The 15662-nt window shown below is 42.4% G+C and overlaps 1 protein-coding gene across 1 annotated transcript in view; it reads right to left on the bottom strand.

The window, feature by feature from the left end:
• Positions 1–14114, bottom strand: part of LOC117665540 (transmembrane protein 178B-like) — a 29476-nt gene extending 15362 nt beyond the window's left edge. The window contains exon 1 of the mRNA XM_034417548.2: positions 13513–14114. Within this exon, the coding sequence (XP_034273439.2) occupies positions 13513–13906 (394 nt within the window). The 5' untranslated portion in view covers positions 13907–14114. The remainder of the gene's footprint in view (positions 1–13512) is intronic.
• Between the last annotated feature and the right edge of the window lie 1548 nt (positions 14115–15662).

Consider the following 15662-nt stretch of genomic DNA (forward strand, 5'->3'; position numbering starts at 1 on the left):
CTTAGTTTGTCTTTTAACATTAAATCTGAGTTTATCAAATTGATATATGTCAATGAACTGTGATCTTTTTGACCCAAGAGTCAAACTTAGCATTTGAACGGCAAGTGCCCGGACAGCAGTGGTGAAATCTAAAATTTGTTACTACCAGTTCTGTGGGCGTGGCTTGGTGGTGGTGAAGAGGTTGTAAAAAAATGCTTTCAAAAGGCTCTGACAATCCCAACTGAGTTGCCTGATCGTCAGAGGGTTTTTTAAAAACCCTCTACCGATCAGGCAACTCAGCTTGGATCATTAGAGCTTGGATCGTCAGAGGCATTTAAAAGAAAAAAACTTTTTTTCTTTTAAATGGCTCTGACGATCCAAGCTGAGTTGCCTGATCAGCAGAGGGTTTTTTAAAAACCCTCTGCTGATCAGGCAACTCAGCTTGGATCGTCAGAGGCATTTAAAAGAAAAAAAGTCTGATGATTGCGCGGCTCAGCTGGGCATGTGGGGGGGGCAGGGATTTTTGCTACCAGTTCTCTGAACCACCCACCTCCATCGCTACTGGATCGGGCGATCCGGTCCGAACCGGGGGCATTTCATCCCTGCCGGACAGAATTTGTTTCTATGTAAGAAAGAGAGAAAAAGACTAAAACTGATTAATTTGAAAATTGAAAACGCAATTAAGTTGAATGAATACAGGTAGTCCTCAAATTATGACCACAATTAAGCTCAAAATCTAAGAGCCATTAAGAGCCTGTAGTACAGTGGACTAAAGCACTGTTATTAACAGATTAACATCTGCTCCTTGCAATTACTAAAAGTTCAAATCTCACCAGGCTCAAGGTTGACTCAGCCTTCCATCCTATCAAAGGTAGGTAAAATGAGGACCCGGATTGTGGGGGCAATAAGCTGACTTTGTATAAATATGCAAAAGTATGAAGGCTATTGCTTAACGCATTGTAAGCCGCCCTGAGTCTCCAGAGAAGGGCGGCATATAAATTAAAGCAAAAAAAAAAAAATAATTCCATTGCTAAGCAAGGAAGATGTTAAGTGAGTTGCCCCTCATTTTATGACCTTTATTACCACATTTGTTGAGCGAATCACTGCAATTGTTAAGCAAATCATGTTAAGTTAATCAATTAAGGCAAATAGGACTCTATATAGCAAGGGTGTATATTGAGTGAATCTGGCTTCCCCCGCTGACATTGCTTGTTGGGAAGTCAGCTGGAAAGATTACAACTGATGATCACATGACAGTGCAATGGTCATAAAAACATGCCAATTGCCAAGTATCTGAATTTTAATTATGTGACCATGGAGATGCTGCAATAGTCATAAGTGTGAAAAATGGTCATCAGTCAATTTTTTCAGTGCTGTTGTAACTTTGAACGGTCACCAAATGAATGATTGTAAGTCAAGAATACTACCTGTATTCTTCCCCTATGTTTAATGGTTTTCTCCTCCTGTCCTGTTTTAATTAATTAATTAATTCATTTACTGGAACCACTATGCCCGTGATGGCGAACCTATGGCACAGGTGCCACAGGTGGCACACGGAGCCATATCTGTGGGCATGCGAACATTGCCCTACCTTAGTCCAGCACGCATGTACGCGCTGGCCAGCTGATTTTCGGGCCTTCCAGGCCCACCGGAAGTCTGTTTCCGGGCTTCTGGAGGGCCTCCAGGGAGTGGGGAAGGCTGTTTTCGCCCTCCCCAGGCTCCTAGAAAGGCTCTGGAGCCTGGGGAGGGCAAAAAAATGGGCCTACTGGCCCACCGTGCCATCACATGCCAAAAGCAGGGGGAGAGCCGGGGGGCTCTTGTGCCATCACGTGCTCATGTGTGGGAGGACGGGGCACATTGAATTATGGCTGTGGGCACAGGCATGTGCAATCCCCCCCACTACCCCCGCTTTTGGCAGACGATGGCAAAAAGGTTAGCCATCACTGCACTATGCTATTCCAATCCAACAGGATTCTGTTAAAAAGTACAAAGTGGTAGTAACTACCAGAGGGTGCTGCGAGCTGCACCCAAGGAACCGTCCTCAGTTCTGGGGCTCCCTTGCTAGCAACTAAAATTCAAAAACAGTAAATTTTAATTTAAAAATTAATTCTTTTGAGTTGTAACCTAAGAGTGAAGTGTACTACCATATTTTAAAAATGCGCCTTTAGTCAGCAGAAGTTAGTTTATTTCATGTCACTCAGAAAACTGTTTCCTGTATGCCTACTGTGCGCGATGTATTGTGGTCAGGGCTGTTTCTTATTTATTTATTTATTTCAATTTGTATACCGCCCTTCTCCTAGTGGACTCAGGGCGGTGAACAGCCAGAACTAAAACACATGCCAATACAAAATTTAAAATTGTTAAAAGAATTACATAACTGGCCTAATTTAAAACAATTGAATTAAAACCCAATGACAATTTAAAACTAAAAAACTAAAAACGACTAAAAAACGGGGAGGGGGTTCACGCCAGCCCTGCTTGATGGAAAAGAAAAGTTTTCAGGGCACAGTGAAAGACCCGGAGGGTGCCTTCGTATCTGTGGGGGCAAATCGTTCCAGAGGGCAAGAGCTGCCACAGAGAAGGCCCTCCCCCTGGGGGTCGCCAGCCGACATTGCCTGGCTGATGGCACCCTGAGGAGTCCCTCTCTGTGGGCACGTACTGGTCGGTGGGAGGCTATCGGCGGCAGAAGGCGGTCCTGCAAATACCCAGGTCCTATGCCATGGAGCGCTTTAAAGGTGGTAACCAACACTTTGAAGCGCACCCGGAAGACAACTGGAAGCCAATGCAGCTCACGCAGGAGAGGTGTCACATGGGAGCGCCCCCTCACTCCCATAATCCCCTGCGCGGCCGCATTCTTAAAAGATTAAGCAGGGAAAGTACAAAAAAGAAAAAGGCTGTAGCCAAGAGACCAGATACAAATTGTGAGATCGGGATTCTACTGTATTTGCTGTGGACATGGGTCCATACCAGTGGTGGGTTGCCCCCAGTTCGCACCAGTTCTATAGAACCAGTAGTAAAACTGATGGGAGGCTCCCACTCGCTGACCCTGATGTCACCAAAACACTTCTGCGCATGTGCAGAAGCTTCTGCGTGAGCAAAGCACATGCGTGCGTACGGCCCCGCTGCGAACCGGTAGTAAAGGTATGGACCCACCCCTGGTCCATACATTCTCCTCCTGCCCCAAAACCACAATGGCTAAAGTGATGTGATATTTTATTGGGAGGAGCGAATCTGAAGGCATGCTAGCCTCGTAGGCTGGCAGTCTCCAAAATCTATTACACAAAATGGAAATCACAATCCAAAACAGAGTTAAGCTTAAAATGCTGGATTTAATGGGTTTATACACACCTAATGTGATATTGGATTTTAGCTTTATTATATCCAATATGTGCATTAGCTTTGGTAGAGTCACAGTGGAGAGAGAGGGCGACCAAAAGAATGGGTTTTAAATTCCTTGAGATCATTGGTGGACACACAAAGCTTTTAGCTAGAAGGGAGGAGGGCCTATCACTGAGAAGAAATATTATGCAGAGGGAAATCAATTAATAAAATAAAATAAATGAATTGCCTTTCAGTGGATAAAATCAGCATGGAAACTTAACAAAGGCAGAAGATGCATACTGTATGGGTGAGGATTAAACGCAGGAGAGCAGCTGATGGTTTTATAATAGATTCTGGAAACAGAATACTGCAGCTTTACTTTCACTACAAAGGTAGGAACAGGAGAATCTCGACATTATTTAGCGCCACAGGGCTTAACAAAGGCAGTGTTTGACAAATCCCTTTCCCAAAGCACAAACAATCAAAAAAACAAGGAGACAGGAACAGGAAAGGGAAAACGGAGGCAGGAATAACTTGTGGCATGCAGCATATTCTATCAAATACTGATGTATTTGTTTCTAGATGGAAAGATCTAAAGGGATGAATTTTGAGAAGGGATTCTAGAGATATGTTTGGGGTGGGTGGGTGTGCCAATTCCAAATTTAAGGGAAAACAAAGGAGAGGCCATGTATTCTAGTCCCACTTTAGGCCCAAAGCCAGCTGGTTGACCCCAGACCAGCCTCTCTCTCTCTCTCTCAACCCTAGGAAGAATGAAGCATATACCTCACAAAAGAATAATAATATATGCAGTGGTGTAATTTAATTTTTTTTACTACCGGTTCTGTACCGGGCATGGCTCAGTGGGCATGGTGTGACTCGGTGGGTGTGGCTCGGTGGGCGTGGCAGGGGAAGGATACTGCAAAATCCCCATTCCCTCCCCATTCCTGGGGGAAGGATATTGCAAAATCTCCATTCCCACCCCACTCTGGGGCCAGCCAGAGGTGGTATTTGCCAGTTCTCCGAACTATTCAAAATTTCCACTACCAGTTCTCCAGAACCTGTCAGAACCTGCTGGATTTCACCCTTGGACATATCTTTCTCTAAATTTGGCAAAATATGGCAAATAGAATTATTGTTTACTGGAACTGGAATTCTTTTCAAACAATCATCTATGCTGGCACAGTGGTTAGAATGCAGTATTGCAGGCTAATTCAGCTCAATGCCAGGAGTTTAATCTTGACTGGCTCTAGGTTGACTCAGCCTTCCATCCTTCTGAGGTCAGTAAAATGAGGACCCAAATTCTTGGGGGCAATATGCTGATTCTGTAAACTGCTTAGAGTGCTGTAAAGAACTGTGAAGCAGTATATAAGGCTAAGCGCTATTGCTATCTTTGGAGAAGCTTACCAAACCAGAGCCTGAAGGAGATTCTATGGTAGAACGTAATCATACTTAGTTCTGCTCTTTCATTGATCCCATATTAGAAGAACTTTGCCCCCCACCTACTTTCATGAAATAGGACAGAGTGTTCTACATCAATCCCAGAGAGAATGACACCCACTCCAGCATTGGTCCCAGCACACCTCAATTTCCTCTTCCACTTCAGTGGAATGGCACTAGTGGCTAAGGGTTCCACAGGCTGCCCAATGACATGAATTACCCCACCAGTGAAGCAATAGGAGGAGGACTTTTCAAGTGGTTTCAACCAGCAATACTTTTGCACTCTGATCTGTTGTGAATTATTCCCAAATCACCTTAGGCAGTTTTCTTCCATTTTTCTTTAGATTTAATGTGTGCCACATAGTTTATTGTTCAAGAATGATTTTTTGATGGGAAAAAAGTTCTGGAAGTGGATGAAAAAGGCTAAAGAAAGTTGCCATCAGGATGAATGATTTAAGAAAACTCACGTGGAATGAAGCTGAAGGGAAGAGATGCTAGATGAAGTATTTTAGAGATTTGAATGGGAATTCCAAACAATTGAAATAAATGTTATCAATGTTAGTATTCAAGAAAAAAAATTAGTGAAGCAAAGTCCTAAATGCTGGTAGAATGTTGAAAAATGATAAAGCTGTAGGAGCAGAAGGTATAACAGGAGAACTGTTCAAATGCAGAAGTAAAAGAATAACAAAATAAAGTTGGAAGGGATCTTGAAGGTTCTCTAGTCAAACCCTCTGTTCAAGCAGGAAATCCTATACAATTTCAGACAAATGCTTGTCCAATCTCTTCTTAAAAATATCCAGTGTTGGAGCATCCACAACTTCTGGAAGTAAGTCATTCTACTGATTAATTGTTCTAACTTTCAGAAAATTCTCCTTAGATTTAAGTTGGTTCTCTCCTTGATTAGTTTTCATCCATTCCTTCTTGTCTTTCCTTGTTGATTGTGGATCAAGAATGCAACTGTTGATCCACAAAGTAGCAAAGTGAAAAGTACAAAAGCTATAGATGAATCAGTTTGTTAAATGTGCCTTGGAAAGTTTTTGGTAGAATTCTAATCAATGGACTATGAAATGTAATAATAAGGAAAATTTGGGAAATGCGATATGGCTTTATACAAGACTTTATGGCTTTAGACAGATCCATGTTTTGCTTTTCAGAAACTCATTAAGTACATTATTATATAACTATTGGTTTAGAGAAAACATTTTTCATTGGTATGGAATAGAAGGGTGGTTTCTTAACATGAGAAGAATTGTATAATCGTATATGAAGTAAAGCATAAATGGGAATAAATGGAACGCTTAGCAAATGATTGAAGTAGTTGTGCTTCACAGAAAAAATGGAGAGAACTATTATGACTTATACACAAGTGGATTAAAAATAAGAGCAAGTTGATGAAAGTGCATTTTTGTAAAAAGTTGAAAGAAGGAGATTTCAAAAATTGTGGTTGAATGGAATCAATTGGATCTTAAAAGAAAAGAAGTGTAAAGAACAAAAGGCCATGTATGGGTAGTCCTGGACTTACAACCACAATTGAGCCCAAAATTTCCATTGCTAATCAAGATTGTTGTTAAGTGAATTTTACCCCATTTTACGACATTTCTTGCCACAGTTGTTAAGTGAACCATTGCAGTTGTTAGGTTGGTGAATCTGGCTTCTCCATTGACTTTGCTTGTCATAAGGTTGCAAAAGTTTATCACATAACCCCAGGACACTGCAAACCATCATAAATGCATGCTAGTTGCCAAGTATCCAAATTTTGATCACATGACCAAGGGGATGCTGTAACAGTCATAAGCATAAAAAAGGTCATAGTCACTTTTTTTCAGTACCATTGTAATTTCAGATGGTCACCAAAGAAATGGTTGTAATCAATATGCAGCCATGTAAGTTCTCTGTCTATAATTATTGTCTAAATTAATTACTTTTGTAATTATTATTTCAAATTTGTTTTTAGCTATTATACATACAGGTAGTTCTCTACTTATGGCCATTCCTTTAACAACCATTTGAGCTAATGACAAGACATAAATATGACTCACAACTGTTCCGAGTTTATAATCATTGCAGCTTCCCTGTGATCCTGTGATCAAAATTTGAGCACATGGCAACTGGTCTCCATTTACAATAGTTGCAGCATAACAGGGTCATGTGATCACCACTGGTGATGTTCCCAGGGGGGCCTATGACAATATGCCATGGCCAACTCACTGCAGGACAACTTGTCATGGCCATCTCACCACAGGACAACCCACTGCAGGACAAGAGTTACACTAATATCAAAGAAATGGTGGAATTAAAGAAAGATGCAAAAGGAGGGACAGAATGAAATGGAATGGAAAAAATTAAAATATTTGTTATTTATTTTAAATAACATTTAAATTAATTAAATAGAATTGTTAAAGCTGTCCTGCAGTGAGTTGAGCCACAGAAAGTTGGCTGTGGCAAGTTGTCCCATTCCCAGGGGTCTTCCAATAAGCAAAGTCATTGCTTAATGACTGTAGCAAAAAGGGTAGTAAAATCAGGTGTGACTCACTTCTCAATTTCATCATTGATGGAAGTTACAGTCCCAACAGAGGTTGTAAGTCAAGGACTACCTGTAGTAATGCTGAAGAGCAGGATATGTTTTTAGGAAGCAGAAGAATTATTCATTCTCCTTATCTGTAAGCTGTAGATGTTGCACTTTTCAGAAATGTAAGGTGATCAAGTGAAATTTCTGATATAGTTTATATCAGAATAACATATTGTTGTATATATCATAACCAATCCATTATTTTTGCAATTTCCACAACTGTTTTATCTGAAGGATATCCTTTGCAAAAAAACCTGTGTGATTCGGTGATTATCATAAAAAGCTCAACAGTGTCAGCCTTTGGCTCCTGAGTCAGTGATGTAGAAAAATGAAGATAACCGTTATCTCCTTTGAGTAGCACAAGGCAATAACCATGCTTCATAAAAAGCTCTTGGGGGCATGTCAAAAATATCGGGATGGAGGGAAAAAAATGTTATTTTTTAAGTAAGATTAGAAATTAAAATTAAAAAATTAAAAGAAGAAAGTAGACCGGTAGACACATCCATTATTATTTAACAGTCAGAATCAAATCACTTAGTAACAAATGCCAGACAATACATCAAAAATGCTTTGTTTAAGTCTCTACTACTTAGTCCTCTGGAAAACGCCTACAGCTGCATCTGGATTTAAAAATCAGTAATGGCACCCACTATCATATTTGGGATTACTTCTTATAGCTTGACCATGCAGCTCAAGAACCCTTTCACTGCCCCCCAAGAAGAGGGCAAGCCATTCATTTATTTAATTACCTATGTGACTTATATATAGCCACTTAACTTGCATTTGTGACTCTTGGCCCCTAAATCAAAGAGCAAAAAATAGTCCACAACAGTAAAACAATAATAGGCATAGCACCACAAATAGAATCAACAAAGGCCAAACCACAAGTTTATTCATAATCCCAAACCATTGCAGAATGGACTCACCCAACACCCTGGCACAATGCCCAGTAGAAAGACAGATTTTCAGGGCTTTACAGAAGGCTAACCAAACTGGAAATATTTGAATCTTGGGGAGTGTGATTCAAAGAACAGGTGCCTCACATGGCATTCCTTCATAGAAAGGACACAAAGTATGTCTACCCAATCAGATTTTATGAGATAAGTCATCAGAGATAGGTGGTAGTTCAACTTGTGGTATGACAGCTTTTATAGACAGTAACCAGTACCTTGAATTGCATATTCAAGGTACAGTTGACAAAGTGGTGGGTATACCAGATGGGTATACAAGAGTTAATTAATTAATAAATACTCACACATACTCACACACAAAGACACACACATGACTATCTAGAAGCTTCATTCTTCACCAAATGTAACTTCTAGATAGTATTTAAGGGTAGCATTATGAATTACAATAATAGAAATGAGAGGTGACCAAGGCATGAGTAACCCTCAGAAGAGTTGCCTAAACTAGGAAAGGGTGGAATTTGTACACAAGACAGATTGGTGCATAGGATGGATTTGCTCTTCAAACAAGATAACAGAATCTGACAGGCTTCCCAAATTGCATACCAGCATACTGGAGGAGTGTTATCCCATCCAAAATTAAAGTTGTAATATTCCCAGATTTGGGAATTATTATATGGTCTTTCCCTCTTCATCAATCCTGTGGGAATGTTTAGTTTTTCTTGGGATTTTGGAAGACGAACACCAAATTCCTAGATCTCTAGAGCACTATCGAAGGATGACAAACAGTAAATCCAACTGAGCATATGTAAGGCCCATCATTAAAATTACATTGAATTAATAAAAGTGGCAAAACAGTTATTTTCCCATTCTTATTGTGTCCCATGACTTCTGAGGGAAATGTACTGGAGGCTTAAGGCTATTAATCAGGTTCATTTGTTTAGTTAGATTCTCAGCACTTGGGTTAATTAAAGTCTCTGGGGACATAATACATGGTTGGATCTATTTGGTGTAAAATTCGTCTTTGAGAGAGGGGACAGTTGTGATTTCCTTGAAGGAGGTGGTGATGCACAACCTCTTCAAGTAGTCATTGATGGATCCAATGGTTCTGAACATTTTCATCCAATTTCCAATCTTCCCTTTTTGGATAAGGTTGTTGAGAAGATAATAAGTCTACAACTTTTGAGGGCTTTTGAGTAAGTCTATTATCTAAACCCATTGAGCTCAGGCCAATGCATAGTATAAAGATCACACTTGTTGATAACCTCTGGTGAACCCATCCTTTCAGAGAGCTCTCTTTGATCTCTCAGTGTCTTTTAGTACCATTGATCAAGGAATCCTCTTGGACCAGCTATGGGGTTTGAAAATAGGAAGAAGTACGTGTTGTCCTTTCTTTGTGGCTGGTTACAGTCATGCTCACGGATTGGGAGCGATCTAGCCCCAAATGATCATGTTTGGAAGCAGGCTTTGGGCTCCACATACTCATTACTACTGTTTAACATCTTTATGAGCCTGAGGAATAGGACAGGGTCATAGAAAGTTGAGCCCTGCCATCTTCATGCCACCTCATATCCTTTCTGGTTGATTAAAGACTCCTAGGAGACAACATGTCATTGGGTCTAGTTGGTAGTGATCCCTCCTTGTGGGAATGAACAGTGTTGTTTGCTTTGAAGGAAGCTGCAGTTTTCCCTCTCCTCAAAAGGTCATCAATCTAATAATTCTGGACAATTTTCATCCCATTTCCAATCCTCCTTTTTCAGAAAGGTTGTTGAAAGTTGAAAAGCTCACTATACCAAAGGGCCCTGAAGGAAATGGATTATCTGGACATCATTCAGTGTAGGTTCAGGCCAGAATATAGCACCAAGGTAATATTACTCATGCTTGTGGAAAACTTCTGGTAAGGGATTGTGTCTCTGTTTATTAATGACTTTCAATACCATTGATCCCTGAACCAGTTCAGGGAGTTGGTAATGGGGGTCATTGTTCTTCAACAGTTCTCTTCCTTGAGAACTCCTCTTCCTGAGGTTGGTTTCAATCAGAGTTGGTGGGTGAAGAGATGCAGTCCTAGGTCTCTAATCTGTAAGATATCCCACGGCTCAACTCTGTCTCCACTTCTACGTAACATCTACATGAAACTGCTGGGTTAGATCATGCATCAGCACAACATTAGGTATCATCAGTATGCTGATAATGTTTCATTATACATCTCTTTCCTGGGCTGCCCAAAGGATGCTCTCTCACAGTACCCAGATACTAGGAGAGCCTGGATGGGAGAAATAGGCTTCATCTTAACGTGAGGAACACTGAAAGGCTTTGGGTTTTAGGGTCCCCTGGATATAGAGAGTTTCCATAATTAAATCTGAATAGGTTTGCACTCGCTCAATCTTCACTGGAACCAAATATAGGGGTCCTCCCTGTGTCTAATAGTTTCTACCAGATCTAACAGGATGGGGCATGCTCCAAGTCTTCTCTGTAGAATAGTGTTCTGTTATGGGATCTAGGAAACTTGCTGTCTTGTTGCTGTGTCTGCCCTATAGAACAGCTGTGTCCTGAAGCTCCAGGTGCCCTGACTGTGTTGATGCTTTGGAAGGCCTAAAAATTTGGTTCTGCCATCAGGCCATAAGGTAAGGAGGTTAATAGAATCTATCTGGGGGGGTCACAATGTTGGAGAAGTTCAAAATACCCTCCAAAGATTTAATAATTAGAAAGATATTAGATTGCACCGAGATGGATAAAATGACATTGGAACTGAAAGGACTGATGGATTTGGACTTTTACATAATATGGGAGAAATGGTATAATTGGATTGAAGATAGAAAAAAAGGGAAATAACAGATAGTAGATTTTGTAAAATTATATAGAGTATAGGAGAACATTAGTGTGATGATATGTAAATGGTCACAGTCATGCACAAGAGTTGAATAAGAATTATTTAATTGTTAAAACCAAATAAAAAAATAAAAAGAATCTAGCTGGGGGGTCTTTGCTTTGGCTGATGGAAGAGACATAGGAGGGGCATATAAATTTGCATAATTAACAAGCAAATATATAAAAAAATAAGCCACGGTGACTTGATTCTACTATCAGACTAAGCTTAAAACCTATTCTTCCCCAACCAGACTTCCAGAGCCTCCAGACATTGGGTAAAGACTTTTATTGCACCATTTGATTGGCCTACATAGATTTGATTGGCCATTCATTAGCATAAAATTTGACAATATTTAACCCCATGCTGATGGATCATGTCACCCAATGGTTTCAGGTAGATCTTAACTAAGAGCAGAGAGAGCATGGAGACCTAAGCCAAATACTGGTCTAGGGCTAGATCTTTCCCCCCTTAACACTAATTGGATCCAGCCCCAGAGGAAGGAGAAGAACCACTGCAAAACAATGCCCCTAATTTCCAATTCTCAAGGTTGGTGTACAAGTGATACTATTTTGACTCTTTTTTTCAATTTTGGAAAACTTGTATTTTCAGATGTTTAGAAATGAAGATTTAAGGCCCCCCCTGCATGCCTAAAATCTCTCAAACTTTCCCTAGTTTGTGTTAGTTTTCCATTCTGAGGGGGTGGGAGGGATATTACTGAGCAAAGTGGCTAACGTAAGGTTTTGCAAAAGCTTATGAATCATGTAGCCTCTTAAAACTCTTCCAAGCCTTGAGAAGCCCAGAAAACAGAATTTTTAAAAAAATCACCCCAGCTGGGTCAGTGATGCCACAATATCATTAGCCATATCCCTTGGAGCCTCTCCCGGATCAAAAATGACTTTTATGAATCATAAAAGATATACTGTATAATACTTGCTTAGGGTTTGGATTTGTTGCTCTAATGTTCAACACCAGAAGAGCAGGTAGAATTCTTTGAATAATCTCATTGCATAAATTCTGTGTTTACTGAGCAGAAAAAATATCTCCACTTAGTCGAGCAAATTAATCTCCTACAAACTATCACATTCCTATATATGCATGAGCCAAGAGACTGGCATAGGCTAACTAACCTGTTACATACAGAACATCACAAGCACCTGTCTTAACTATATTGGACAAAGTAGCCAATGCCTGGACAGAGAAATAAATGGGTAGAAATCTGACATCAGACATGTCACTATTTTAAAAACATAAGGGAAACCATCTGTGACTGCTCTCAAAATTCTGCAGCAAAAGAATTACAACAATTTATTTCATTATAAATGATAATAATAATAATTATAAAATATCAGAGCCACAATTAATTGAAAATGATTAAACAAAGGGAACTCTCTAATGCCAGGATATCTGCATGCCACACTCAGCAATTGTTTTCTGAATGGTCCCTACCAATAAGCAATTATCATTTTCTGCAACTCCTGTATTTCATTTCTCTCTGACTCCACAATTTAGTTTCTCTCTCCACCCCACCCCCAAATCACATAGACATGGCCCAGAGTTGTATTCTAGGGATTTGATGAGATGGATTGTATTCCATAATGTTTATGCAGTAATAAGTGTATTAGCTGTATATGATGATAGAAGACTCTGGTTTTGACGTAATAGAAGGATAATGTTTCCAGGGGTATACAGAATCAAATAAGGGCTCCTAATTCTAAGCAGATGGAAGACGTTTTGATAAGGGATGTGTTCATATGAAAAAATCAAATATGAAAAATTAAATCAGCTTATCATCCATCCATCCAGCCCCAGCAGTGCTTCCTCAAATGCTGCAATCACCAAAAACCTTGCCAATGGTATCCACAATCAGTTGGTTCATCTAAAGTCCCCAGAATTTGCACAGAGGACCACCGTAATTATTTTTTCATGTTCATGGCAACTCTATAGATGACTAGGGGCGTGCATGCACATAGCAACCGAAAATTCTACAGAGTCTGAAACACTAGAAATCCGGAGCTAAGGAAGTAGACCCATTTTATGAATCCTAGACTTGTGAAGAGTCGGTTCTACGCTCAGCTCTTCTTGAGCCTTCTAGCCACCTTGTGATGAAAGAAAAGGCTTCAGGACCTCGGAAATTTCGAGGATAATCCGCGGGAGGAGGGACCAAGAGGGTGCCCTCCAAATAAAGGGCCGGGGAGGGTGGGGGGTGCCGTTATCACAGCACAACCGAGCTCAACAGCTAAGCTACAAAGAGCGACGCTTGGAGGTAGCTCCCTCAGCGGTTCAGCACCCTGGCCAGCGACATTCCCGGGGCGCCTTAAAGAGTATACACAGCTGGAAGAGGAAGGCGCCCAAGCCCCTCGCCCCGTCGCTCAGCCCGCCTAACCTGCCCACTGAACGGGGCGCGTCGCTCGCTCGTTGCCCCTCCGCACCTTTCCGGATAAGCTCCTCGCTCTCGGGTTCGAAGCCTGCGCGGTGACAGCGCCGCCACAAGCCGGAGACGGTGGAGTTGAAGCGGCGGCCGCACTGCGATTCCAAGGCAGCCGCAGCAACCGGGAGCCGAGCCGATGGCGGAGTCTGGCCGGCCACCAGGGCCCGAGGCGGTCGGGCGCGGAGTGGAAGATGCGGGCTGGGCGCTGACATGGAACCCGGCGGGTCGTTGCTATTGGCGTTGCGCTTGTGGCCGAAACCCCGGCAGCGCTCCCGGTGTCGCCGGGCGTCGGTCTCATACCAGGAGTCGGTGCCGATGGCCACGGTCAGCAGGGCCAGGGCGGCGGCGGCCAGCAGCAGCCCCGAGCAGCTCAGCGCCTGAGCCGCGGCCGCCATCTTCCCCGCGCCGCCGCCGCCGCCGCCGCCGAGTCGCGCCGCCCGCCACTGCTGCTCCCCCTGCAGCCCGGCCGGGGGGCCACAGCGCCAGCCAGCCAGTCAGCCACGGGACCCGTTCCTCCCCACCCACCCACCCCTGCAGGCTCTCGTGGCTTCCTTACCCCCCGGGCTTAAATTATGGGACCGGGTGGGATGGGACGGGACCAGCGCCAGGCTCCTTTTGCGCAAGACAGGGACGGGCTGGAGGAGAGAAAGAGAAATCCCCCTCCCCCCTCGCCTTCCTTCCCACCCAAAAAAAGTAGATTTCGGGCTATTTCAACCCTGGGTGCGAGTTTCTGCATAATAAATCTCGGGGTAGCCTTTATTCTATATTTGAAATGACTATTTACATATATGACCGCTGACAGGATTCAATCCTAGGCGCATGTTGCTCATGGTATGTAGGTGTGTGTGTGTGTAGGTGTGGCCCAATGGTGTGTGACACACCGTCGTCAGAATTGCTACAAGCTGCTGACCTCTGAGTATCAGGACCACGGACTTCTAGGATGTTTTGAATGGGAAAATATTCTGAAGGGGACTTAAAAAAATGGCTTCTTTCTCTTCATTTCACTATATGCAAAAAACACCAAGGCCAGCTTCAGACAGCCTTGTCCTTCAGCTTGTTTGGCACCATCTTGCTGGTGTCCCGTGGGCTGGGTTCTGTCTTCCCATAGAAGCACTCCCTTCCTATGGCCACCCAAAAAAAAAAAAAAAAATAGCAACCCACAATAATCCACCTTCCTCCCTTTACATGTATTTTTCTTGAGGAGGGAGAATGGGCTTTTTGGAGGGAAGCAGGAAAGATGTCCTTCAGAGCAACTAGGGAGTTTCAATGGGGGAGGGGGCAACAAAGCAGATGTTTTCATCAATAGGAACTGCACTCAAGTCCAGTGGAAATGGCTGAATGGACATACAGTATGTCAGCCAGTTGCATTAATCCCTGGCTTCCTCAGTTGGGTCAGTCCTTGCTGCTCCATCAACAGCTTTTCTGGCTGGGTCATTGGAGATTTTGGAGCACTGGGGGTGGGGGGGGGAGGAAGTTAGATTTCCTTCTTGGAGTCCATATCTACTAATTTGCTTCTGCCATTTGTTTTGCTTTAGAGACTTGAAGAGGTGGAGTGGGTGGAGTATAACTCTGAAAAGCTCCTCCATTGTTCTTCTTGGATTGGGCAAACCATAGAAGCAGGAACACTGGACCTCAAAATACCACCATGATAGGTAGTAGGAAGAGGAACCTGTTACAACATTACCCCATCTGTGTAAAAGCAAATGGATAGTCTCATGGACCGAAGGCTGGAAATTGGGAATAAAATTATCCATACTTTTTGATCTGGTTAATGCAGGCATCTGCAACCTTCAGCCTTTGAACTGCACAGTACTTCAGACTCTCGTGCTGTCTTGTATTTAAAATTGAGCTGCAGCTTTGAGTTTTGGAAATGTGCCAAAATGCTGCTAAACAGGTGCTTTCAACAGTCAAAATAATTCTGTTGCTGCTTTTAATGGCAGCAGAACTACAGCACTCTGCTCCTGATCGTTGGGGGAGGGACTAGGGGATGAAAGCGTCATTGCTTCCTCTTTCCTTCCAGGGAAAAGGGCTCAAAATGGGGCAAGAAATCAGTGATTTTTTCAGCCATTGGAAAAGATGCTCTCCAGAGCAGGAAAAAGCAAAGGTGTGAGAAAAAAGAAAAGTATGATATAGGTCTGTCTGTCTGTCTGT

This window comes from Pantherophis guttatus, chromosome 1 (genome assembly GCF_059756535.1).
Source record: "Pantherophis guttatus breed Tessera chromosome 1, ASM5975653v1, whole genome shotgun sequence".
Classification (NCBI taxonomy): Eukaryota; Metazoa; Chordata; class Lepidosauria; order Squamata; family Colubridae; genus Pantherophis; species Pantherophis guttatus.